Source organism: Lygodium microphyllum, chromosome 6 (genome assembly GCF_053477565.2).
Source record: "Lygodium microphyllum isolate KBCC chromosome 6, Lygodium_microphyllum_v1.1.10, whole genome shotgun sequence".
Taxonomy (NCBI): domain Eukaryota; kingdom Viridiplantae; phylum Streptophyta; class Polypodiopsida; order Schizaeales; family Lygodiaceae; genus Lygodium; species Lygodium microphyllum.
Genome location: NC_141140.1, coordinates 67,705,837 through 67,732,067, shown reverse-complemented (window position 1 = coordinate 67,732,067; position 26,231 = coordinate 67,705,837). Strand labels below are relative to the sequence as shown.

The 26,231-nt window shown below is 41.0% G+C and overlaps 1 protein-coding gene across 11 annotated transcripts in view; it reads right to left on the bottom strand.

Moving 5' to 3' along the window:
• Positions 1-6,185: 6,185 nt before the first annotated feature.
• Positions 6,186-26,231, bottom strand: part of LOC148034651 (uncharacterized) — a 65,612-nt gene continuing 45,566 nt past the window's right edge. The window contains exons 1-8 of one of the 11 annotated variants that reach the window (XM_087679587.1): positions 16,935-17,010; positions 8,226-8,307; positions 7,620-8,044; positions 7,327-7,446; positions 7,147-7,200; positions 6,876-7,039; positions 6,613-6,789; positions 6,186-6,542 (exon numbers count right to left, since the gene is read on the bottom strand). In XM_087679587.1, the coding sequence (XP_087535713.1) occupies positions 6,314-6,542; positions 6,613-6,789; positions 6,876-7,039; positions 7,147-7,200; positions 7,327-7,446; positions 7,620-8,044; positions 8,226-8,241 (1,185 nt within the window). In that variant the 5' untranslated portion in view covers positions 8,242-8,307; positions 16,935-17,010 and the 3' untranslated portion in view covers positions 6,186-6,313. Of the gene's footprint in view, positions 6,543-6,612; positions 6,790-6,875; positions 7,040-7,146; positions 7,201-7,326; positions 7,447-7,619; positions 8,087-8,225; positions 8,391-16,934; positions 17,011-26,231 lie in introns of those variants that run through there. The other 10 variants (XM_087679583.1, XM_087679586.1, XM_087679590.1 and 7 more) reach the window with 10 other exon arrangements.

Genomic DNA, 26,231 nt, shown 5'->3' with positions numbered 1-26,231 from the left:
TGGGACATGCCTCTCACATACTTGGTATGCGTATTAGACGCAACAGGCATCGAGGACTCCTCTACTTGTCATAGAGGGAGTACATTCATAGAGTCCTTGAGCGCTTCCGCATGCAGGACGTAAAGCCTATTGGTTGTCCATTGCCTTCTTATATGAAGGTATCACAGGCTGATTATCTGCAGACAGATGAGCAAAGGGCCGAGATGGCCAAGATTCCCTATGCATCCGCCGCAGTGGGCAGTCTTATGTATGCCATGATAGCCACTCGTCCAGATATTGCCTTTGCAGTAGGTGTTGTGGCACGCTATATGGCTACACTTGGCAATAAGCATTGGGATGCCGTGAAGGGTATCATAAGGTACCTGAAGGGCACTGCAGATATGTGCATATGCTATGGCAGCCAGGATATAGGGGTCGTGGGGTACATTGACTCTGATTATGCAAGACATGTAGATAGTAGGAAGTCCACTTCCGGCTATGTCTTCACTTATGCTGGAGGTGCTGTTTCTTAGATGTCCAGGGTGCAGAAATGCACGGCCCTTTCTACTACTAGAGGCCGAGTATGTTGTAGCCATTGAGACTTGTAAGGAGGCCATTTGGTTGGGTTGTTTGGTTGCTGACCTTGGTATTGATGCTATCCCTACACTCCATTCGGATTCTATGAGTGCTATTCAGTTAGCCAAGAATTCGGTCTTCCATGCGAAGATGAAACACATTGAGGTGAGGTATCACTTCATACATGGGGTCGTTGAGGACAAGTCTTTTGACCTTGTCAAAATCTCGACTGACCAGAATCCTGCAGATTTGCTCACGAAAAGCCACTCTATAGAGTGCTTTGCCTTCCTCAAGAGGTTGATGGGGGTGGGATAAGATGACGTCTTTCCTCATCGTGTTGTACATATGTACATGTTGTACTGCATTTTTTTTCCTTTTTCTTTTCACTTCTCACTAGGGCAGATTCGCCTTTAAGTGGGAGGTTGTTGGGGGTAAAGGCGCCTCCACCTAGACGCACGTGTATTACTACATTGATAGTCACCACCACTACACACTGCAGGTGGCGAGCGCCTGCCACTGTCAATTTATTCTTTATTATTTTAGTGACAGTTTGAATAAAGGAAGGCCTGGTCACACATTGTGACGGTTGGAGTTCCCATTTCTTGTCTCTCTCTTTCTTGCTCTTGCTCTCCCGCTATAGCTCTCGAGTGCAAGCTTCGATCCTTCTCTCCTTTCAGGTTCATCGAGTCCTATAGCTTCCAACTCTTGATCTCTATAGCTTATGCTCCTCAGATGGTATGTGAGAACTTCTCTTATTAGAGCCAAGGTCAAAAGATTAAGTTCCTAGCCAAAATATAGATTACCCAATATTAGGGTGGCCAAGCCCAGTTATGTCCTTAACTCAACTACATCCTTGGTATTGGAAGTGACAACTGTCTAAATGGCATTTCTATAGTGCCCATGTTGTTGTGTGATTACATATTTCTAAATGTTAGTATGTGCCATAAGCTGACTCTCTATGTATGATGAGGTCACTAATTCAAGGGTAAGCTTTGTTAGTGCCTCTCCATAGGTTTGTTTAACTTCATTTTCTATCATAGTGATAGCTTCAATCAAAGTTGTCTCAATAGTCTATTGCAACCCTCTGCAAGATGCCTTCAATTGTCCTTAGGTTTGTTGATTCTCTTGGAGTTCTTTGATATCAAGAGTTGTCTTGCATTTCTCCTACTCTTTGAACAATGAGATCCATCATCTTGACTTGAACTTGCTCTCATCACTCCCTCATTTCTTCCATTCTTTGGTTCTTAGATCCACTCTCAACCAACTAAAAGGGTATTCGATGCTTTCTTAACTACACTAGATACTATGGGTAGTTGATATTAAACTATGCATTGATTGCTCAACCCTTATACGAATTGGTGGTTGTCCTTACGTGGATTCTTGAATGCCAACATAAATATGAATCTTAGAAGAAGGCTCTTACAACAACTCTATCTTACGAGCCCTAAATTAGTCACCAATAACTTTCCATATCCACAATACAAACTGATGCATCAAAGTTTGCATGGGAGAAATATTTTGCCAACTTGGAGAACATTACATGGATTTTCAATCAATTTTTAGTAAGCATCTCACTGATGCAAAAATGAATTATTTTCCCATTGAAAGGAAATGCTTGGTAATCATATTTGTGGTAAAGAAGTTTCACTAATCTTTTAGTAATATCATTCGCCTTCTTTGTAGGTCATCAAGCATTGCTTTATCCTCTCAACAAACCATGTATAGTACGAAGCATTGCTCAATGATTATTACTCTCATGTAAATTTTGTTGTAGTTATTCATAAGCAAAAACAACATTATATAGCAGACCATATGTCCTCAGTAAATGGGGAATCCATAGGAAAGGGTAACATGGATTATCTATTGGATGTCCAATTGTTTAAAATAGCTAGAGGAAAGAAATTGTATAAAGTATAACTTGCTCTGTATTGGCTGTTCACATCATTGAGTTACTTATTGAGAAAGAAATTGCAGATTTTCGAGTCACAAGAAGTCTCAGCTTAGACACATTACCATCAAGACTCAATTCTATCAATCATAGGTAAACTGTATTAGTTAAGTCAAGATGGTTGACAAAGAAGATGTGTCTCTAAATATGAGATGCATGGTATGCTCACCAAAGCACATTGCACACAAGGGAATCCCAAAAGGACACTTTGACAAAGACACCGGCACAAGAAAGGTCCTTCGATCTTAGTTGCTGTGGCCTACTCTTGGCGGGCGTGGCTAGATTTGTTAAACACCATGATAAGCATCAACACATTAAAGTGCTAATTAGGAATGATAATATGTAGTTGATACCTATAATAGCCCATCAACCCTTTTAATCAAACCCATCAACCTTGTAGCCCAGTACTCACAAGCAAAGTACATCATCATGGCAAATTGACTATCTAATGAAATGGATTGCGGCAATGGTTACTCAAAAGAGCGATGCTAAGATAGTAGTTAAGGTCTTATGGGAGTAGGTAATCTCTTGATTTGGATGCCCCATGAAGATTGTGACCACGACATGCATTTCATCAATGAAGTGATTGCTCACTTTTTGTCCAACTTTGTTAATGACAATGCACAACAAGGTGCATGATTGCATACCATAATTTTCAATAGACAATTTCGATAGCATGGCACTATTACTTTTTGTAATGCAACATATGTAAAAATTGAGAGTTAGGTTCTCTCTCGTGAATGATATTATCACAATAATCAAGCATGTAGAAGTTAAATATCACCATACAAAGAAGGCTAAGGCCCGGTCTAAGATCATGAAAATGGGTTGGATGCCCATGAGGGTGAAAAAAGTATTAAGCAAAGTTTAGAACCATGAAAGCATCTGAGGGAAAAATGTGTTTCCTCTCCTCTCTGTTTAGTCAATGGGCAAAATTGAGTGGCTGAAGCCCCTCTTCCCTAAAAATTCAATGTAGATGTTTCATGCCTCCATGTTGTTGATTATAGACCCCATTTTACATATGCTTATTTATTTCCTTCCACTTCTCCTTGTGTGCATCAGATTGACTATTAGCACCTTAGGATATTTTGGCTAGCAATGTTGGCATTCTAGTTGATTGGTAATGATGATTTATTTTTAATTAATTGACAATGATAACTTAAGAGCATTATATTCATTCACTAAAAATGGGTCAAGTATGATGAAATAAGTTCTTTAATTCAACTCTTGAATTTTTGGCCCTATTATTCTTAAAATTTGCGAAAATAATGGCCTTGAGGTGAAATGAATGGCCTAGTGTAGTTTCTTGCAAAAATCCATCATCTATCTATAATTATGAGGCTTATGCTTGCCCCTCCCTCTCTGTTGAGAGTGGAAAAACCAATTGCAAATGTTGTCATGCCTATCTAGTTAGGAAGGGGACCTAATAAGCAACATAAAGGACCTTATTAGAGACCTAGCTAGCAATAGGGCTAATGGTTAGTTGAAATGTGTTTACTTTGATGAGGGGCATAAAGCTAGTTGTGATTGTGAGCTTTGGTGTAAACATATGTAAAGAGTGTTGTATATTGCTTAGACTTATTCTCCATCCTCTTATGTTCCAATAAGCTATCCTCTAGAGTCTATTCTAATGAATTTCCCAAATACCTTATTCAAATCCTTATAGTCTAAGTTTAGATTTCCAACCATTAAGGAGTAGATATTTTTGTTTATGATTCCTTATAGACCATTAATCAATTCTTCACATCTTGTGGTGTCATGTAGCTATTAGAACTAGTCTATGAAATTATACATGTTCTTCATTCCACTATATTTGTCAATTTGCTTTATTACATTTTGGAGTTCCACTAAATTTCTTTTTAGTGGACAAGTATGAAGTTAACATAGTTTAAGTTGCGATTTCAATCCATTTCCTTAGTTACTATGAGAATCTTTTGCTAGCTTTTTATCCAAAAGCTCATTGAGGGAAAAAGTAGCAATGTTAAGACCTTTTCCTACTCTTGCATTATGTAGTCCACAAAGAGCTCACCTTATTCTCCTTGAAGGATCCATTTTTCAATCACCTCATTGATGATCCTAATCTTCAACGAGGATTTCCTTGAGTAAATTTTCAATGGTTATTGTAAGGTCATTGTAAGTTGCACGATCAAAATCAATATTCTAAAGGTTGGTGATATTAGCTTTAAAAAAGAGATTCTAAATTTCACTAGGCATCATGAGTCATTTGTTTAGATGATACCCTTTGTTGGGGTTTTGGATGAAAAAAATATGGTTAATTAGATTATTGCATCTAAAAGTTAGTGGTGAGATGGGTATAATGATGAGAGTTAGGATAGGGCTTCTAACACAAGTAGCATAGGGAGTGGCTAACACGATTACAACCTTTTCATATAATGGTTTGCACATGACTAGATTCCCTCCTAAAAACAAGTGTTCAACCTACTTTCCAAGAATATAAAGCTTACTTTGATAGTTACTTTATGACCACATTGCAATGTGATTGACTATATGCTACACAACTTTTCATATGGATGGGACACTCAAATGCAAAGTGATTAGTTCAATAGGATGTGGTTTCTTTTAACACAATGTAAGTGATCTACATGGCATGATAACAGACAATCCCATCAAAGTTGAAATTTGAATAATTGGACTATGCAATGTGGTTAAACCTATAGTAGCATAGCTTCAAAAACTAATTAAACACAGTGTGGCATAATGGACAATGTATGATCTTGTGGTAGCCAAAATGCAAACAAGTGGTACATTGATGATTTTAAGTTTTACACCAAATATTGTTGGATGGGGTTCTATCCACTTTTTTACAATTTGAATGCTAATTACATGAAGATACAATAGGATTCATATAGTAGGTAACAATGCAATATTTGAGGATTTGCACACCTTGAAAGTTTACGACAAAGTGCAAAAATAAACTTTCCTCAAGATATACATCCTTTAGACTCCTACTACAAAACAAACAATCTACCCCCCAACCATTATGTAATGCAAAATAATAATTAGCAAGTAGAAATGATTAAGAATTGTAAAGGCAAAGTAAATGAAATGATTTTTTCACTTCTTTCTACTTCTTCACTCTCTTATCCTTTTATCTAGAGAGACCTTAAGGTTTTGATATGGTCATTCTCCATAATCACTACCTATTCCAATGTGAGTGTCTAGTTCACTTTCCTTCCACAACACACTTGTCTACTACCATTGTATGATTTAACCATGAAGAAAAGTTACATATTTTTATTGCCTAAACTATGGAACAAAGAACCTCAAGCTCAACCAAGTGTGAGAATCATTAAGCTACAAGAAAAAGAGAGTACAATAAAATCATGTCATGGATAACCTTTAGAGCAACAATTATTGTGATGCTTGGTAGATGTTTTACCTTCAAGCACCTTGTTGGTAGTAAGAGTTGCCTCTACTTCTCATTCTTAGCGTTGGAAGCTAATTGAACTACCTTTTTGTGTCTTACGGATGTGCCCTCTTGAGGTACTATTTGATTGATTTTGGAGATGCTATGTGCAAACCTCTTGTAATTGAGTAATTCTTTTTGGCTATGTAGATGCTGTCCTACAAATGCATCCACATAGTTGTTAATTATGCCACACTTCGTGTTTATTGGACCTTTCTTTATTTACCTTTCCATTTGAGCATACTCTGCTTTCACTAAAACTCTCAAAACTGTCTCGAGGCAAGACATTAGAAAACTGGAATTGTAGCCAAGCACATGATTGTTAATCATTTTAAGATGCTTAAAGTATTTGAATCAAATTAGTACAACACAATGAAATTGAATCATGCAGCTGTCAAATCAGCCTTGTAGAACTGACTAACCCAAGGTGCCAGTTGATTATTACCAGGATCCCTTTCATGATGACGATAATAATCAGACCAATAAAACGACACAGGGCCACCAACCAAACCTCCAGAATCAGAGTTGTAGAGGCAAAAAGGAAGCCATGCCTCACCTCCATTAATCCTCCTTTCTCTCTCATTTGGATAAGCTAGAGGAGCTTGTAGATACCTGAGCAGTACAGCATCAAGATCAGAAGCATAAATAATCAAGTCCAAACAATCAAGGCAATCAAGTCTACCTTACTCCATCAAGAGTAGCATCCCAGCAAAAATGTGTATGCCCAAATACATGGCAAGCAGATGACGAGCCTTCTATGCCATGGACTTCTCTCACTCTACTCTCCAAGTAGTCAGATCCAACAACCTTTGGTAGGTTTGGATAATACAACATACGTTTCTCAGGACACAATTCTGGTCTGCAGATAAACACATATACCCACATTGCCAAATTGAAAACATCCTGTTACACCTTAAGAAGAATCAGATGTGTAATTCCAGTCACCTGGGGACAAAATGAGAAAATGTAATTATCTGTTGAACATCCTTTTTAATGTCGTCTACTTCTTTTGAATAAGCTGAATTGAGGTTATCAAAGTACTTAGCCAGGTGATCTTCTGAATTACTAAATGAAGAGGGCCACTTGCATGCACGAAAATCCCTGCAAACCTGCAAATAACCAAATCTTAAAAATCCACTGTAGAAATTTCACCGTATTAACTTTAGACTTTGGTAAAAGGTTGCACTAACTTCAAAGATGATTTAGTCTGGTGTACCATCTTCAATGGAGGAAATCTGTAACCAGATAAATCCCTTTCTTTGTCGAAACTCTGAACTAACCACCGCAAATACAAGCGATCGTCAGGAGTGCACCACTAAATGTGCAGAATATTGCTGTCAAATCCTACAGCAAAAATGTTTCCAGTAGAGACAAAGATGCTCAAGTAGAATATTGCCTGATGATACCATGAGAAAAGAGGGACAATGCCCACTCCTTCCACAATCCCTGGCTTTGTTTCAACTCCTAGAAAACCACAGATCTCCATTAATTCATCCAGTTTATCCAATGAGTTCATCTGGTAGGTTCAAAACACCAGGCGCCACAGAAAATTCACCCAATAGTGAGAAGATTCCTATTATTGCCACCAACTCAGCACAACTTCCCAACACTGGTACATTTGGTGAAGTTTTTTAATAGGTTAAGGTAATTCAATATCGTGATTATGCAAGAATTAAGAGAGAACTTTACATTTTTGTCTGTGGAGCCTCTGCACCACAAATCATGATTTCCAGGAACATAAAAGACATGCCTGAACCTATCTTTCAGTACAGACATAGTAAGCTGAAAGGTCTCCAACTCTTCTGCAACATCTCCAGCTACAATCAGTGTATCTTGCTTGAAAATGTCTAACGATAAGTTTTTCACCCATTGCAAGTTTTCTGAATAATCTGTGTGCAAGTCAGACACGACAAAGATTCTACTGCTCAGTGCATTTCTAGGTAATGTAAGAGTCTGACATGGTGCAATGGGAAGGATGCGGCGTCTTCTGATATTTTCTGGCAATCGATCAGCTGCCAAACATAGTATAGGAAGAGAGTGACACCAAGTACTTCCAACCATTGTATTTCTTCCAAAACCGAAGTTTTCACACAATCTACAGTATAATCTCTGTCCTGAACAAGCAATTTGTATCCATTTTTAGAGATGCAAACTGCCTGCGAAAAAATCAAAACTCGGTTTATTGTATTCATGAACATCATCAACACAAACACTATACACTACATAGCTGGTGCTTCTAGAATAAGGATGCAAACAATAAGATTGTCAACCGAGCTCTCAATGTGTGAAAAGTACCTGCACTGAGATGCATTTCACTCAATATCACTGCATCTGATTTTTGAGCGTGCTCCCTGCATTATAGTGTGAGCTCATGGTCCTGGTAGACAGAGAGAAACAATAACGTTCACCCTGGCTCTCTCCTATGAAGCAACGATCAAATCATCACCATAAATAAGGCCACTACAAGGAAAGAAGAAAAGAAAGAAGAAAACAAACATAAGAGAGATTTAGTCATGCTTGCAGAAGACAGTGGGGCAAGGTTTACTAGTATGGCTAGCTAAATTACTCAAATTAAAAAGCAAAAAACCATGGGCTCAACAGCATAGCAGGAGCAGAAAGTGGCAGAGCTCTCAGCATGGCTGAAGCTCAGCAGAACATTCGCAGTTCCTAATCATAATCCTCTTCCCAGGCTTGGTGACAAGCGTACTAATCTCAGTATCTTCCTTTGCAGATGTAGTAAGATCGGCCTTCAATAACCACTGAAGGGCAGTAGAACATAAACTTTGCAAACGCATTAACTAATAGCAGCAAATCAGCACATACCACTCACAGAAAAAGGTGCTAGAATGCTCTCGCAGTAGCATGATGATGCCGATTGGCCCCAAAGTTTGGCGCCCCATAGGGTATTTCTTTAAAAGAAATACATGCGACAAAATGACCCGAGTGAAAAGTATGTTTGCTACTTTGCCACAGGCATGTCTCAACATATATTACAAAAAGCATTGTCCATAAAAATGTCCTGATGTGTATTTCAAACTACACTTGTCCATAAGCATGTCCAACATAATGTTATCCCTAAACATGTTCCCAGCATAAAATTCAATCTACAGTTGTCCATAAACATGTCCCAACTGCAAAAACTGAGCATGAGTCCTTTCAAGAGTTAACCTTGCCTTCCAACCTTGACTCACCACACATGGATCTTTTGACATCATTGATGATGGTGATACTTAAAGATGTTCTCAATGAACAATCTAACCATGTGGTCCACTTTCATCTTCTTCTACACCAAAATCAAATGGACCTGCTTACTAAACCTATGTAAAACAAACAAATTATTGACACTCCCCATAGATGCCCTACAAAGATCCAAGATAGAACCCATATCCATGCTCTTTGGGTGTCTATCCACGAAAGGCAAAGGGTGCAACAAACCCAATACCTTCTCATATACAATGCAAACGCCTTACAAAAGCATCCATCTCTTGCTTCAAAGAGAGTCTCAACTATTCTCACTATGGCATTAGTACATCAATGCCCTATAATTGTGGGCCTCAACTACTTTGTAACAGCAAAGACAAACCATCCATCCCTAAGAGTATAATGCACATGTCGTTCATCATAAAACAATTGATCATAGACCCTTGCAGCACTACTCTCTCATAACTCACAAATGGAACCAGCTTTCAAACACCCAAAGGGCAATAAACCACAATTATACAAACACTTAATTCAACAAAACAATCAATCCAACAACTATAATCCACACACCTAGATCTAGATGCATGAACACCGCAAGTGACACTTGTCGGCCCCAAAGCTTGATGCCCCTTTCAATACTTCTTAAGATTACTAAAGAATGCTCTAAATTAGTTGCAATAGGCTGGATTTTCAGCAGTTTTTTGTGACAACACTGATCCGTAAGTGCTCAACGACTTTGTCACCTTCATTGTTGGATTGTAACCAACTCTAGAATGTTCAAACATCAACCTGAAGACTTCAGCCTGCCAAACCCTAGAAATGAACACCCAATAATTAAGCTCAATTTCACGGAGCATTCTTCACATAAACTTATCCTGCACAGTTCTCATGCATATCCACATTGTTCCTCTCACAATCAGCAAGTTTTCTCATGATAAAACTGTGAGAAACACACTTTGTCCACAAAAAAAGTGTCCAAAGAGTCCATGAGACTCAAGAACTCAAAAGAAGGGAGAACCTTTGTCAACTGCAGTGAGGCAGAAGTACATGACTAGACTGAAAAAAAGAAGTGAACGGGGGGAGGGGGGGGGGTGGTTTAATCATGTGATCTTGTACTTTTTCCATAATTATACCTATTACCAAAAAGGGGAGAGAGAGAGAGAGAAAGGCAGAAGATCGCTGAACACTAGAGCATGAATGCTGAATAGAAAAAGTAGAGTATGTACAATGGACTGTGAGAGTATGAACAGCTAGGATCTCTCAATTAGCACGCATCACAAGATGAAAATGACAGGGGGCAGGCCTCCATAAATAAGCCAACAATAATAAAGAAATGCAGCAGGTTGGCCAGTCAAAAATTGGCCGACTACAGCAAAATAATGACTGACAGCTGTAATAAATGTGCAGGCTGCCATGTGGCACCTGAAAAATGTCCAACTGCTGCTGCATCTACCTGCCTGTCTTGCCCTGATCGCTGCCCATTTGCCTAGCAACTGCCCAAAACTGCAATCCGACCTGCTCCTATACAAGACAATGCTGCCTAAACAGCCCAGGATTGCTTGACTGCCCATCCTGGGGATGACCAAATCTCTAACACCCTCTCACATCCTAGATGCAGCATAAGGCTTAGTGATCTAGAATGCTGAAAAAGAATGGCTTGAGATAGTGCCTTGGTAAACAAATCTGCCACAATATCCTTTGTCTTATAATACTCCACATCAATGCTTCCATCCAAGAGCTGCTCACAGATGAAGTGACACCATATCTGCATATACTTCGCTGCCACATGAAATATGGGATTCCATGTGAAGGTTATGCAACTCTCATTGTCACATAGTAGTGTTGTAGCCCTTGTCTGTGGACAGCCAAGCTCCTCCAACCACCTTGGAAGCCAAACGGTCTCACAAGTGGCAACACAAGCGACTTTGTACTCAACCTTTGCAGAAGAAAGGGCAACTATAGGTTACTTCTTGCTGCTCCAAGAAATCGCACCTGTACCTAGAAGAAAACAATAGCTTGTTGTTGATCACCTGTGATCAACATCACTAGCCCAATCGGAGCTTGTCCGACCTTGTAACACCAAAGATGAACCACCTATGCCTGTTGGATAGAATAGGCCAAGGTCAGGGGTCCCACTTAGGGACCGCAATATCGTTTGTGGGCTCACTCATGAACCCTGCAAGCAAACCAAATGGAAAGCACAAGTCAATCCTAGTATTCAAAAGCCAAATCAATTACCCAATAAACTATCAATAGTGGGAAGCATCCACTGTCAGAGAATAAACATGGGCTGAAGCCTACCAATTCGGACCCATAAGAGTAGAGATAGTCCGACACTCCGTCATCTCAAATGTAGGCAAGAGTTCTTGCACATATTGCTACTTGGAGAGAGATCCGTCTCTCAGTGTGCCATATCTCATGGCCTAGAAAGAAGTGGAGAAGTCCCATATTTGTCATCTCAAACTCCTTGTTAAGTGCTTCCTAGTTAACTTGAGCATTTGGGCATGATCACCTGTCAGAATGATATCGTCTACATAGAGTACAAATACCACCTGTCTCTCAACTATGCTATGAACATAAAGGTTTGGATTGGAAGTAGATCTTTGTTAACTCAACTTCTCCCAAAGGAAAGAGTCTACATTCTCATTCCACGCATGTGGAGCCTCTTAAGGCCATGGAGGGCCTTCTTTAACCTGTACACTTTACCATCAAATGATGAGAATCGAGGAGGCTGCTCAACATTGATCTCCTCTTGCAAATCACCATTAAGGAAGGTTGATTTGACATCGAGCTGATATACCGGCCATCTCTCATGGTTGGCTACAGCAAGAACAATCCTGATGGTAGCAATATGAGCTATGGGGGCAAAGGTATCACGGAAGCCAACACCTAGTTGCTGTTCAAAACCTTTGGCAACCAATCATGCCATGTGTTTATTCACTGTGCCATCACTAAGATACTTGGTCTAAAAGACCCACATCACACCAATCACGTTCTTGTGAGTAGGACACAATACAAGATGTTGTTAGAAATGGATGTAGCAATGGGAGCATATAAAATGCTAAAATAGACTGCTGAACACAAGATAGAACATTGCAAAGGAAGAGAACTAAGAGATGTGCTCACGACATGAAATCCATATACCAAACATGAGATAGCCAGTCGTGTACAACAGTGAGTCACTAGCTACATCGGCAATGGTACCAGCTCCTCTCTCCATCAGTAAGTCCACTTGATGAATGGTGATGATGGTGATAAATGAGGAGAAGGAGCTCCACTATAAATAGGCACAAAATAGGCCATAAATAGCAACTGGTCGGTCATTATTAAATGCTAGCTGACTAGCATAAAATGCCTAAAATGCCTGCCTAGTTCTAAATGCCATGCACAGACTTACACATAAGCTAACAATCATGCTAGCATCCTCTCTCTGATCATGGGTGATCTAATACAATGATACAAAGACAATAAAGCAACATAGTCCATACACATAGAACCACTAGAGTAGAACCATGGATACCTAAGCAGTGGGTGATTAAGCCACCACCAAGGTGCCTCGGAGGGAACTTGATGTCAATGTCTATCATACCAGTGCTTGAAAATAGAGAACCATAGCATGTCTCTATGTCCGTCATCAATATCTCGCAGTAGCATACAAGGCTATCATGTCAAAAATGCCTTTAAACATATGTGACCAAGGATAACCCACTGCCTTTGGCCAAACTACCAACGTGTCCCCTCATGTGAACACAAGACTAGGAGCCAAGCCCGTTCTCTGTCAAATACCAACCCATCATGAACTTGGATGTCAATCCAAGCTCCAAGATTTAAACCTTCTCGACTTTGATTGACCATCTGTAATCAACCTTCCTCCTCGGATAGGGTGGCAAATAACCTGATTAAACACTATTTACCGCAATTAACGAATTCACAAAACTGAAAAGTACACTTAACCATATAATCTTGGACATTGGACACCAAGTTGGCCCCAAAATTGGCGCCCCTTTCAATATTTATTTAACTTAATTGAAGAAGAAGTTGATGTACAATGGGATTCTCCCAATCCCTTCCGGTGTTCCAACTCCCCTTCTTGTTCAAAATGACCAACAAGTCTTCAATCTGTTTTGCCCCTTGATTCAAGCAATCAATTGGCCTTCATCCGCTTTGATGGAGATGGAAAAGCCCCAAATTCAATTATTTGTTGGTCCCTCCACTTGAATAGGCTAAAAACAGCTTCAGCCCTCTTGAATTTAAGCCTTGGAAATTCCAATTTCTAGCACGCTTTCCAAGGCTGCTGCTAAACCCTAATTTCTGCTGTAGATTAGGGTTTATAGCAGAGAAATTTGAAATTTCTTAGCCTCTGATGATCTCAATGCTGCTGCAACTAGCCTTCCTTCCATGGATGGGTGGTAAAACCCTGATTACAACTTAATTACAGCAGCAAACAATTAATGCAAATCTAAAAATACAAATTTACCTACTAATCTTGGACAATGCATATCCGATTGGCCCCAAAATTGGCGCCCCTTTCAGTATTTCTTTAGCTTTATTGAGAAAGAAGTTGATTTACAATGGCATTCTCCCAATTCCTTTCGATATTCCAACTCCCCTTACTATTCAAAATCACCAGCAAGTCTTTAATCTAATTTGCCCATCTTGATTCAGGCAATCAATTGGCCTTCACTCGCTTTGATGGAGATAAAAAATATCCCAAATTCAATTATTTGCTGGTCCCTCTACTTGAATAGGCTAAAAACAGCTTCAGCCCTGTTGAATCCAAGTCTTGGAGCTTCCAATTTTTGGCACGCTTCCCATTGCTGCTACTAAATCCGTATTTTTGCTACAGATTAGGGTTTACAGCAGAGAAATTTGAAATTTCTCAGCCTCCAAGGGTCCAAATGCTGAGATCTTCGAAGCAAAGCCGTGAAATGGCTAAAAGATGAGAGGGAAAGCTGTAGAGAGAGAAAATTCAAAGTTTTGTCGCGAAGAATGACTGAAAATCAGTCAAATGCAGCTGTTGCCTTGCCACAACAGGTTGTAGATGCAAAGAACTGAAGAAAATCAGTCATTTACTGCTACTGCCTTGTCTCAACAGCCTATAGATGCTGTCTCCTGCTGTTGAATGGTCTTCTCCTACCCTTCGCAACCTCAGAAGGTCCTCCAATGGCTGCAAATTAGACCAACAGCCTCTCCTTCCTCTCTCATGCGGGCTGAATTTATAAAAGTGCGTCTCTCTAGCCTCTAAAGACGTTTTTCAATCTTGCATGGGCATTTTTGACAAGTGACAGCCTTCCCAAATGGTTTTTTCAATATTTTTCATAATTAAATATTAATTTTCAGTATTTAAATACTGAAAATTAATCTAATAATTATTTCAGTACCCTGAAAAATAATCTAACTGGCCAATAATTAAATAGGCTAGGCAACTTTCATTCCTGAGTGTCTCTGCACCATCTTTGACCATCAAATTGGTGTTAGGTACCATTAAACGTCACTTCTCTAGTGTCACCAACTGACCATTATGGCCAAATGGATGACCTAGGCCGACAACTGGCACCAAATACCACCAAGTATCTATGCGGCATAACTTATAGCAACTTTTGCCTTTGACATCCTGTGATTTCTTCAGATCCTGGGCTCGTAAATTTACTTTAACCCCAGTTGCACCTGACATGTGCAACATTTACTTAATCATGTGATTAAAAATTAATCCACATGTTAAGTGAGATTTCAAAAATACATGTCCTCATGACAGCTATAATCTTTGGAGCAAGGCTAGGAGATGAGAGAGAATGCTGAGGAGAGAAAAAATTTATACTTTCTTCGCGAAGAATTGAAGAAAATCTATCATTTACTTCTGCTCCCCTGTCTCAACAGCTTGTAGATGCAAAGAACTGAAGAAAATTAGTCATTTATTATTGTTGCCTTGTCTCAATAGCCTATAGATGCTGTCACCTGCTATTGACTGGTCTTCTCTTGCCGCTGGCTGCCTCAAAAGGTCCTCCAATGGAGGCAAATCAGACCAACAGCATCTTCTCCCTCTCTCTTGCAAGTTGCATACACTAAAAAAATGCCTCTCCCCAGCCTCTAAAGACGTTTTTTAGTCTTGCATGGACATTTTTGACAAGTGATAACCTTTCCAAATGGTTTTTCCAATATTATCCATAGTTAAATATTAATTTTCAGTCTTTAAATACTGAAAATTAATCTAATAATTATTTCAATGCCCCGAAAAATAATTTGACTGGCCAATAATTAAATAGGCTAGGCACCTTCTATTCCCAAGTGTCTTTGCTTTATCTTTGACCATCAAATTGACATTAGGTACCTTTAAACGCCACTTCTCTATTGTCACCAACTGACACTTATGGCCAAATGAATGACCTAGGTCAACAACTAGTACCAGATACCATGAAGTACCTGTGTAACATATTTATAGCAACTTTTGCCTTTGACATCCCGTGATTTTCTCGTGTCCTGAGCTTGTAAATTTACTCTAACTCTAGTTACACCTCACATGTGCAACATTTACTTAACTATGTGATTAAAAATTAATCCACATGTTAAGTGAGGTTTCAAAAATACATGTCCTCATGATACCATCCCTCTCTGAAACTTATACACTTGTATACTTATATAGATGAGGCTCGTCTACCCCATCACACCACCCTCTCACACTCCCTCTCTGGCATACTAGAGTCTTGAGAGATGATTGCATCACCTGCACTAGAAAGCAACACATAAAGGGGCCACCAAGCCCTTCCCTCAATCTAAAGAAGTGGATCTCATTTGCACCTTAGACTTCACCTTGGCCGGAGGATTGCAGTCAAAGTTTAAAGAAAAGGATGACTCAACAAAGAAGTTCATATCCCGTTTCTTCTTCTTCTTCTTTTTTTTCCGTGAGGCTACTAACTCCTTGCAATCCTTCCGTAAGTATTCCTTCTTACCACAGTGACAACATTGAGCCTTCAACTTCCTCTTCTTGTTACCCCTCTCTAAAGCTATAAAAGCCTCACTTGATCCTCCATTACAAGACGAAAGCCTCCCCTGTAGACACAAAGATGCTACACACTCAAGTAGCATCAAGGATATATGCGTGAAGCTCACAAGTGTAGATGATAGCTACACCCCCCAAAGCATTCACCACTCCATTAAACTCGGGAGGAGGCTTGTAGAGTATCATTCCCACGAGATGTGCCTCTGGAAGGGCACATTGCATGTGTCGAAGCTAGACCTGTATTTGTGTAACAAGGAGCAAAAATGACTGAATGGTGTCCTTAGACTTGTATTTGCTGAAGTTGTCCATAAAGGGTCACTACACACATGGTGGAAGATTCCTCATACAAGATCTGAAGCTTCGACCATACTTTGGGAGATGTTTTGCAAGAGGTAACCGCCGGGAAAACTTCTTTAGAAATACATCAAAGAATAGCGAAATAGGCATGTACATAATCCGCATCCCATGTAGGCATAGTTTCCTCATGGTTGTTCTCATCAAAATCTTCGAGAAGTGAAAAAGGATTCTGAGGATGGAGAAAAGCTCCACAAACAATATATCATAACTGATTTTGTATAAACCAAGCTTTCATGATAGCACTCCATGTTAGATAGTCAGGTCCATGTAACTAATCATCTGTAGAAGTGCACAGAGGAGCCATATGGAGAGGATAAGAAGAGAAGAAAGAGAGAATAGAAGATATACAGAGAGAGAATACAACCACACCAAGTAGCACAAACTGCACAAAAAGAACATTCACACTCAGTGTTCACAAGCTGATCACAAAAACACAATGCTGTCAGTACCAAAATCTACAAGTAAAACAATTGGAAGATGTCGCCCAGCAGCGGAGAAGTGTTAGATGCTGAAAAAGCACGCAAATTGGGTAAAATTCAGCTGGCAACAATAGTACAAGAACCACCAAATGGAGCAACAGGGTCACAGCTTGAAAACGCTGGTCTAGTTGGGGCTGACGTCAGCTGATGCTGCATGAAACGCAGCAAATGGAGAAGAATCAGATGGAAATCAGCACGATGGGTAGCAGCAAATAGTCGCCTGATCAGCAAATGAAAGGTGAAGGCCTGAAATCAGCACAAGAACAAAAGCAAATGGAGAAGAATCATATGGAAATCAGCATAATGGGCAGCAGGAAATAGTCACTTGATCAGCAAATGAAAGATGAAGGTCTGAAATCAGCACAAAAACATCAGCAAGAGCAGAGATCCTGAAATCTGATACCACGTCAAAAGTAGATGCAGCAATGGAAGTGCATAAGAATGCTAAAATAGATTGTTGAACACAAGACAAAGAGAAAAGAGGAACACTGCAAAAGAAGAGAATGGAATCCATATACCAAACACGAGACAGAGTCACATACAACATCTCACAACAAGAAGTCCATCTAATGAATGGTAGTGGTGATGATAAATGCGGAGTGGAGCCCCATTATAAATAGTCACAAAATAGGCCATAAATAGCAGCTGGGTCAGCCAGCATTAAATGTTGTTTGACTGACATAAAATGCTTAAAGTTCCATAAATAAATCCCAATAAAAATACCTAAAATAATGACAATGTGCCCAACCCTAAATGGCATGCACAAACTCACACGAGTTGACAATCCTGCTAATAGATACCAAGTGCCATTCCACTCAATGGTGTCCAAGTCCTGATCCACGGCCTTCCACCAATGCTTAGACTACAATGCTTCTTTCACAGATGTCAGCTCTCTATCTTGCATGGCACAAACCATCAAACCATAGTTAGCACAAACAAGCTTTGTGGAATATGCCTAGTTCCTTCGAGATCATCACGAGCGATTCTATGGCTATCACTTCCCGAAAAACTCCCTCTATCCCCATATCACAAAGAGTGTCTTGTGCCCAATAGGTAGAAGTATTGTCTGAAGGCAAAATCTAATGTATTTATTTATGCACTTTAAACACTTGGTTGCAAAGCTAGAGGTTGAAACAAGTTTAAAAGTGCAAACACTTTGCATGGATCGGGGGGAGGGAATACATGTCTCACACGTTTGAGACATTCTTGCTAGACAATGGTATCACACATCACGCCACTGTGAGGATGACACCTTAATAGAATGGTGTGGTTGAAAGGAAATATCGAACACTAGAGATGACCAGATGTATGTTGAAATCTAAGGAGCCGGCACATAAATTATGGCTTAAGGGCCTTCCGTGTGCAAATCATGTCTTGAATCATGCACCTACAAAGGCACTTAAAACTATCACTCCTTTTGTGGCTTGAGGGCCTTTTGTGTGCAAATCATGTCTTGAATCATGCACCTACAAAGGCACTTAAAACTCACACTCCTTTTGAGGCTTGGCATGAGAGGGAAAAAAAGGTTGACTACTTTAATATGTTCGAATGCATAGCCTATGCTTGTGTGCCAAAAAATGTTCATGGTAAGCTCAATGATAAGGCATTAAAATGTATCTTTGTTAGCTACAATTCAAAAAGCAAAGGCTATTAGTTATATGATCCACGCCCTTGCAAAGTTTTTGTTTGGAGGGATGTTATCTTTGTTGAAAATGCAGCCTTTTCACATGACCAACTTGAAATGCCAACTGCATATGATTGGGGTGATGTTTTTGAAATGCCTGCTGTAAATGTCTGAACAGATGTATTACAACATGCTACTGTTACTTCACATGCACCCAAACAACCATTAATTGATCATGGTTTGCATCCCAAGGTGGAACATCTAGTTGAGCAAGAAAGGCCTGCTGTAAATGCACCAAAAACAGTTCGTAGATGGCTTTTACAAACTCTCTAGGAGAGTAATATTGATGTTGCCTTACCTCAATGTACTAGAAGGGCTACTAGACAAGTAGTACATGATGCAAAGGGGGCACATTTGGTTGATACTATGGAAGTAGTGGCTCCTTTTGATGAGCATGTATTTATGAGCTCATTGTTAGATGATGATAAGTCTACTTCTTTCAATGAAGCACAACAAGATGCACATTGGTTGCAGGCCATGCGAGAAGGGTTGGACTCTTATTGCCACTAATTCTACTTGGGAACTTGTTGAGTTACCTCCTGGCAAGAAAGCTATTGGCACCAAATGGCCTTTTAAACTCAAGCACAAAGCTGATGGCACAATTGATAGGTACTTGGAACGTTTGGTAGCAAAATGCTATTCCCAGAAGAAAGGCATAGATTATGAGGAGAAATTTGCTCCTACACCCTGCATGAGTACCATGAGGTATGTTATTGATATGGCTGCACAATATAGTTGAAAAGTGCATCAATTGGACATAAGACAACATTCTTGAATGGTGACCTTCATGAGGATGTCTATGTTTCATAGCCTCTAGGGTTTGTGGTGAAATGAAAAGAGCACTAGGTTTGCAAGTTGCATAGGCTCTTTATGGTTTAAAACAAAGTCCTCCTGCATGGTACTCAAAAATTGATGCTTATTTGGCCAGCCTTAGGTTCAAAAATAGTCCAACTACTCCCACTCTTAGCATCAAGAATAAAGGGGGGACTTGCTGGTTATCATTCTCTATGTAGATAATATGTTGCTCACCGAACCTAGAGAGGATAAAATTATACATTTTAAGGCTGATTTGAAACATGCTTTTGCTATGTCACATATGGGCTACTTACATTCTTATTTGGGGATTCAATTCACCAAAATCAGCATGGTATCATCATGTCACAATCATAGTATGTGGGCAAGCTCTTGCATTGGTTCAACATGCAAGATTGTAAGCCTATGAGCACTCCGATGGAGCCAGGGTTGAAGCTGTCTATGCATGATGGTAGTGAGATGCCTAATGTTGCAATTTACAGCCAAGCTATTGGCTATCTTATTTATCTTTGCAACTCACCTTGACAAACAGTTTGCAGTATCTCAAGTGACTAGGTTGGTGCATAGTCCACGGATAGTACATTGAAAAGCTATTAAGTAGATCTTTTGCTATTTGCAAGGTACTCAAACATATGCATTATTTTTTCCCAAGGGGGGATTGAAACTACAGGCTTACAGTGGTTCCAATTGGGCTAGTAACTCAGACACTTGGTAATCTACTAGTGGACGTTGTTTCTTTTTGGGCCATTCATGCATTTCATGGCTCAACAAGAAACAACTTACAGTGTCTACCTCGTCTTGTTAGGCTATGTACATGGCAGCTTTCACAGCAATAGTTGAATATGTATGGCTGTGTAGATTGTTGATTGATCTACAAATCTCATTGGAAGGTCCTAAACCCATTTTTTCTAACCGTTTGAGTGCTGTTGCAATGGCACGAAATCTTGTGTTTCATGCTCGCACGAAACACATTGAGATTCATTATCATTATGTCAAAGAAAGATGCTATGCAACAGAGATTAGCTTGGTGTATGTTCTTGCACAGGAAAATGTTGTAGACATTTTCACCAAAGCGTTATCACATGAGAAGTTTGAGGATTTTTGAAAGTCCTTAAACTTACTACCCTTTCGTGATTGATTTTCCATGTACTTCATTGCATTGGCACTGCATAGGGGTGTTAGAATTTGCAAATTTTGGGCAGTGCCAAATGTAATTTGTGTGGGACGGACACTTATTGTCATTGTAGGGTGTGTACACCTAGTGTCTTAGGACATTAAAAAGTGACAATAGAATCTGTTGAGCTACAATATGCATTACTTGCAGATTAGCCTCTTAAACAGCCCCAAAACACACTTAAAAATGCTCTTTTAGAGTAAAAACCATACAACGAGGAGTGGTTCAAGAGAGTTCAATGGAAACCCTAAAACGGGGAGCGATTCGAGAGTGTTTAGTGGAAACCCTAATTTTTGGGACGCCCTTCCACATCTATAAATAGACAGGCTGCCCCCATTCAGATTTATTCTGTCTGTGCAGGTTTCTCACTTCACGTGCAGATTTCAGCCATCAGCATCCTTCCACGAGGTTGTCCAGCCCTCGAGACTGCTGCCACTCCATCCGCGTTTGCTCTTGTTGCTGGTGCCTTCATCCATGCTGACGTCAGTTGCTGGCGACATCATCATCTGCTGCGATCTGATCATCCAGTCATCGCCAGCCACATCAGACACTGTTTCAGCCTGTTGTTTACAGCAAACTGTGTGCAGTTTCCAGCCTCTGATCTGCCGTACACTACTGCGTTTACTAGTTTCCAGCCTCTAGACTGTTGCGTTTTGGTGACCAGCCTGCTGCCATTCACTATTCAGCACTCCTACACTCCGATTGGTGGTCACAAACTTGGGATCAGTCTCCGGTGGACGTCACACTCTGACATTGCTCTGCCCTTGAGCACGATGTACACTCTTACATTCATTTACAGCATTCATCACTTCAGAGTTGTGTTCTCTCTCTCCCTTCTTCTGTTTGTGTTTGAGTTTCTGTGTTTGAGTTTTGAGTTTTGCGTTTAGTATTTGAGTTTTTCCCTTTGTGTCTGTATCTGTCTCTTTGTGTTTCTGTCGTGGTCGTACACTCTGTGTGTCCTCAGTGCAAACCCTAGTAGTTTTCTTCACATGGTATCAGAGCCGGTGCTCTTGTAAAGAGTATCCTGCGGATATTGTGGAGAGCTAGTCTTTATGCGAGGCACACAATATGACTTGTAACCGAATCACAATGTCCCAGACACTTTCTTCTCCAAATCCTATGATGTCTTATCAGGCTTCTCCATCATTGGAGGCCCTGAGACGACATTATGGACTCGGTGAGGAGGACAACACTCCAACTTCACTAGATTTCACTAACATGATAGAGGAGGACTTTAAGGAGTACTATCGCAACAAGTACGATGATGTTTACACCCCTCCTACCAGTTTTGCTACCACATTCGGACTGGTTGGTGAGGCTGGCCACCTCTCCGCGATCATGGAGGACATAAGGCATTCGGAACGTTTGGCGATCCATGTTCATCATCTCAGCCAGTTCCAATTCAGGTTTGTACAATTCTTTTGTGTTGCATGAATCAAAACCCTCGCCTGTTTCTTCTTTTGAGGTACAGGATCCGGATGGCTTTGCGTATGTGAACTTCAATAGAGGGGGCTTACGAAGCAAACGGAATTCAGGTACATTTATAGCTTCTGTTTCATTTGAGCATGTCACACACACTTTTCACTTTGCTCCATCCCACCCTCTTCAATATCACACCTTGATCACCTCTCATCATCTTTCCAAAACCTTGGATTACACTCCATATCTACATCACACACCCTAAGGGTTGGATCTTCCATCTCCGCTCCTAGCACCTTTTCCTTCTCCGCCCCATTCTCTACCTCTTTGCACCATGGTACTTTGTTAGGGGGAATGCCACCCTCTAGCACAGTGCCTCTCACCTTTCAGAAAATGAGCACACTCATAACTCATGGGTCGACCGTGATGGGCATCCCCCTCACTCTCCCTAGCTTCACATCTCACATGACCACTCAAACGCAGGGATTTCCATCCTCAACTTATGGTGTGTCTTCACACTCTCCTTGGGTTGCACCTACGCAAGGATTCCCATCTTCTCCTCCCCGTGTCCCCATCCCACTTTCTTGGGTTTCTCATGTGGCTACAATGCCCATGCCTAGTCAGCCCATCCCTACCTATGGATTGACCTTGCACTACCCGCATGCCTGGTGGGCATTCTGGGGCCCATTTCCAAGTGTACTCCACTTCCCCATCCTACCCCTACCACACTTTTTTACACTATCCATCTCTGAGCACTACCACTCTTGTTGCAATGGCCAAGAATGCCTTCACGGATAAGACACATTTTAATGGGTCAAATTTCACCACTTGGTCTAATTTCATGCAACAAGTGCTTGAGTCTCAGGATCTTTGGAACCTCGTCATTGGTTTAGAGCCTATGCTAAACCCTCAACTAGCTCACCCTGATTACATCCGTCAATGGAGAGCCCACAATGCCACAACCAATATTGAGTTGGTGCAAGGGTTGCTTCCTGAGTTTCACTCTCAGTTGCAACACTTCCCGCTCCCATCAGAGCATTGGAGTCACCTTCTCGACCGCTATGCGGCTCGTGATCCTACTCGGTGCATCAATCTCGACTTTGAGTTTCAGAGTTCTCTATTAAGGAAGGGGATGATTTGAAAGTCAAGCTGGTTAAATACAGGCAGTTACTTGCCGAGTTCGCCACTACTGGCTCTCCAAAGTCAGATGACGATCATGTTACATTCTTCTTGAATAAATTGTCCGAAAAATACTTCAATTGCATTCAACACATCATCTTCCAACCTCGATTGCCAACCTTCTACGAGTTTGAGTGCTAGTTCTTGCGTTACACAAGGCTGCATGATCAAGTCCACAAGAAATCCTCATCACAACCTTATTTAGAGTAGAGGGGGTTGGTTGCCTCTTCTTCAGGAGGGAAAACCACCAGTGGCAAGAACTCGCAAGATGTGAAGGCAAGCCAATCAAAGGGTGACTCCTCTTCCTTAAATGAAACCAAAGAATCTAGATCTATCTAACAGCAACTCCCTAAGAAAAACCGGTTTTGCACACACTGCCAGAGAGCAGGTCATGTGGACAAGGAGTGTCGCTCCAAGGCCCAAGGTCTTCCACCTAAAAAGCCTCAGCAGACCGTTGCGATTGCACAATCCAGTGGGGCTACGCCTTCCACACTTGCTTTATCTGCTCCTTCAGCACCCGCTGTTGCTACTAGACATGTGGCTCGAGTACAGCCTCAACAGCCCATCTCTTTCACTATCCTTGAGGGACTACCTGATTGGTCCGCAAGTTCCAATCCCGTTGCACTTTATGCATCTATCTCACCTTCCTCCCCACCTCGTCAAGCGTTCCCTTGGCAGAGCCCTACTACTGGACGTACGCGATGATAGCCACCTTCTTAGACTAGCATGTCTCTAGGTCCTTTTGGATACCCTAGGTCAGTCCAGCATTAATTTTTCGCACTCTTAGAGTTGAGTCCATAGGATTCATTGTCCTTAGCTTTTCCCTTCTTTTGTCTTTCGTTGCATTTACTCACACACATACACATTCATTGCATTTATTTTGAGTTAGATTTTCTTTATGTTATGTTTTTCTTTGGAGCATCTCACCCCTAACCTCTGTGTTTGCAAATTCTCATCCCTTTTGCAGGGTTTTGTCTTTCAGTGTAGGGCTAACTTGCAGATTGCTTTGGTTCTACCTAGGCTAGAGACATGGGGATGCACACCGTTCCTTTCAAGGTTTTATCATCCTAGGAGTGCTTGCTCTTTTTCCAGCATGGCGGTTTCCCCTCCCAAGGCGGATCGAGCAACATCTCTCTTGATGCTATCACGGCGGTGACTTCTATCTTGCTCTTCTAGCAGGGTGCTTCATCCACTTCATCCACTTCCTTTTCTTTCATTTCTTATGGTTCTCGGCACCATCCAAAGACCGACATCAGGCTCCTTTTCCTTCTTCGGCATCTACATCCAAGTTGGGGAGGGGTTCCTACCCTTCTTGGTATTCTACAGGCTTCAGCCCTTTGTCTTCGACATCGGCTTTTCCTTCCTATCGTACCTTACCCTTTGCATTGCATGATTTCATCATCTTTGTACTACGGCGCTTGGGCAAGCGAACAATTTTCCCATATGAGACACTGTCCAAGTGGCACCTATTGCATGAGTATTCTTCAGCATGCAGCATACTTTGCGTCTCATTGTGCCAAGCACCACTTGAGCAGATCCTAAGTTGTTTCCACCGGCAGCTATTGTTACCACACTACCATCCTTCTTCATCACATGGATACCTCATCACCTATTTTCCTTGTCATCGACACCTTGAGTGGATGGGTTAGCTTGTACTGTTTTGTGATGTGTTGGGTGTATCCTCCCTACTCCCGTCTTCTGGGTCACTATTACTCAATCGGCCACATCCCATAAAATTTACCTCACTTATTTTTTTTTTAAAAGTTCCATGTAGTTCCATCCGCCTTTGTAGGGCTTGGTAGGCCACTGGGCAGTCGACGTGCACCCTTTGTCCGATGCCCTGTCCTCTCTAGGGTAACTACTTGGATTTCCTTGGTAAGATAACCATCACCTCTGTAGTCTTGGTAGGCCACTGGGCAACCGACGTGCACCCTTTGTCTGATGCCCTGGCTGCTTTGGGGTGGGACGCCTTGGGGTCAGTAAACATCACAATGGCTGGCCTAACCTTTCGGCTTAGTTTTGGGCCTGAGAGGGGATGTTGAGCTAAAATATGCATTACTTGCTGATTAGCCTCTTAAACAACCCCAAAACACACTAAAAAATGCTCTTTTAGAGTAAAAACCCTAAAACAAGGAGTGGTTCGAGAGAATTTAGTGAAAACCCTAATTTTTGGAGCGCCCTTCCATATCTATAAATAGACAGGCTACCCCCATTCAGATTTATTCCGTCTGTGCAGGTTTCTCACTCCACGTGCAGATTTCAGCCATCAACCTCCTCCCATGTGGCTATCTAGTCCTTGAGACTGCTGCCACTCCATCCATGTTTGCTCCTGCTGCTGGCGCCTTCATCCATGTTGATGTCAGCTGCTGGCAACATCATCATGTACTGTGATCTAATCATTCAGTCATCGCCAGCCACATTAGACACTGTTTCAGCTTGCTGTTTACAGCAGACTCTGCGCAATTTCCAGCCTCCCATCGGCAGTAGACTGCTGCATTTACCAGTTTCCAGCCTCCAGACTGCTGCGTTTTGGTGACCAGCCTGCTCCCATTCACTATTCAGCACTCCGACTCGTGGTCACAGACTTGGGATCTGTCTCCAGTGGACGTCACACTCTAACATTGCTCTCCCCTTCAGCACATTGTACACTCTTACATTCATTTACAGCATTCATTCACTTCAGAGTTGTGTTCTCTCTCTCCTTTCTTCTATTTGTGTTTGAGTTTTGAGTTTTGCGTTTAGGGTTTGAATTTTTCCCTTTGTGTCTATGTCTGTCTCTTTGTGTTTCTATCGTGGTCGTACACTCTATGTGTCCTCAATGCAAACCCTAGCAATTTTCTTCACAGAATCTAGGGTAAATAAACCAGACTCTAGTTAGTTGGTGGAAGTGTGCCAAGATCAAACCTTAGACCTAAACCTTAGTTGTGCTTTCATCTATCATTCAGTTCAGTTCAACAAGTATACTTCTCCTGTTTTGCTCTCACAGTGTCTACTTTCT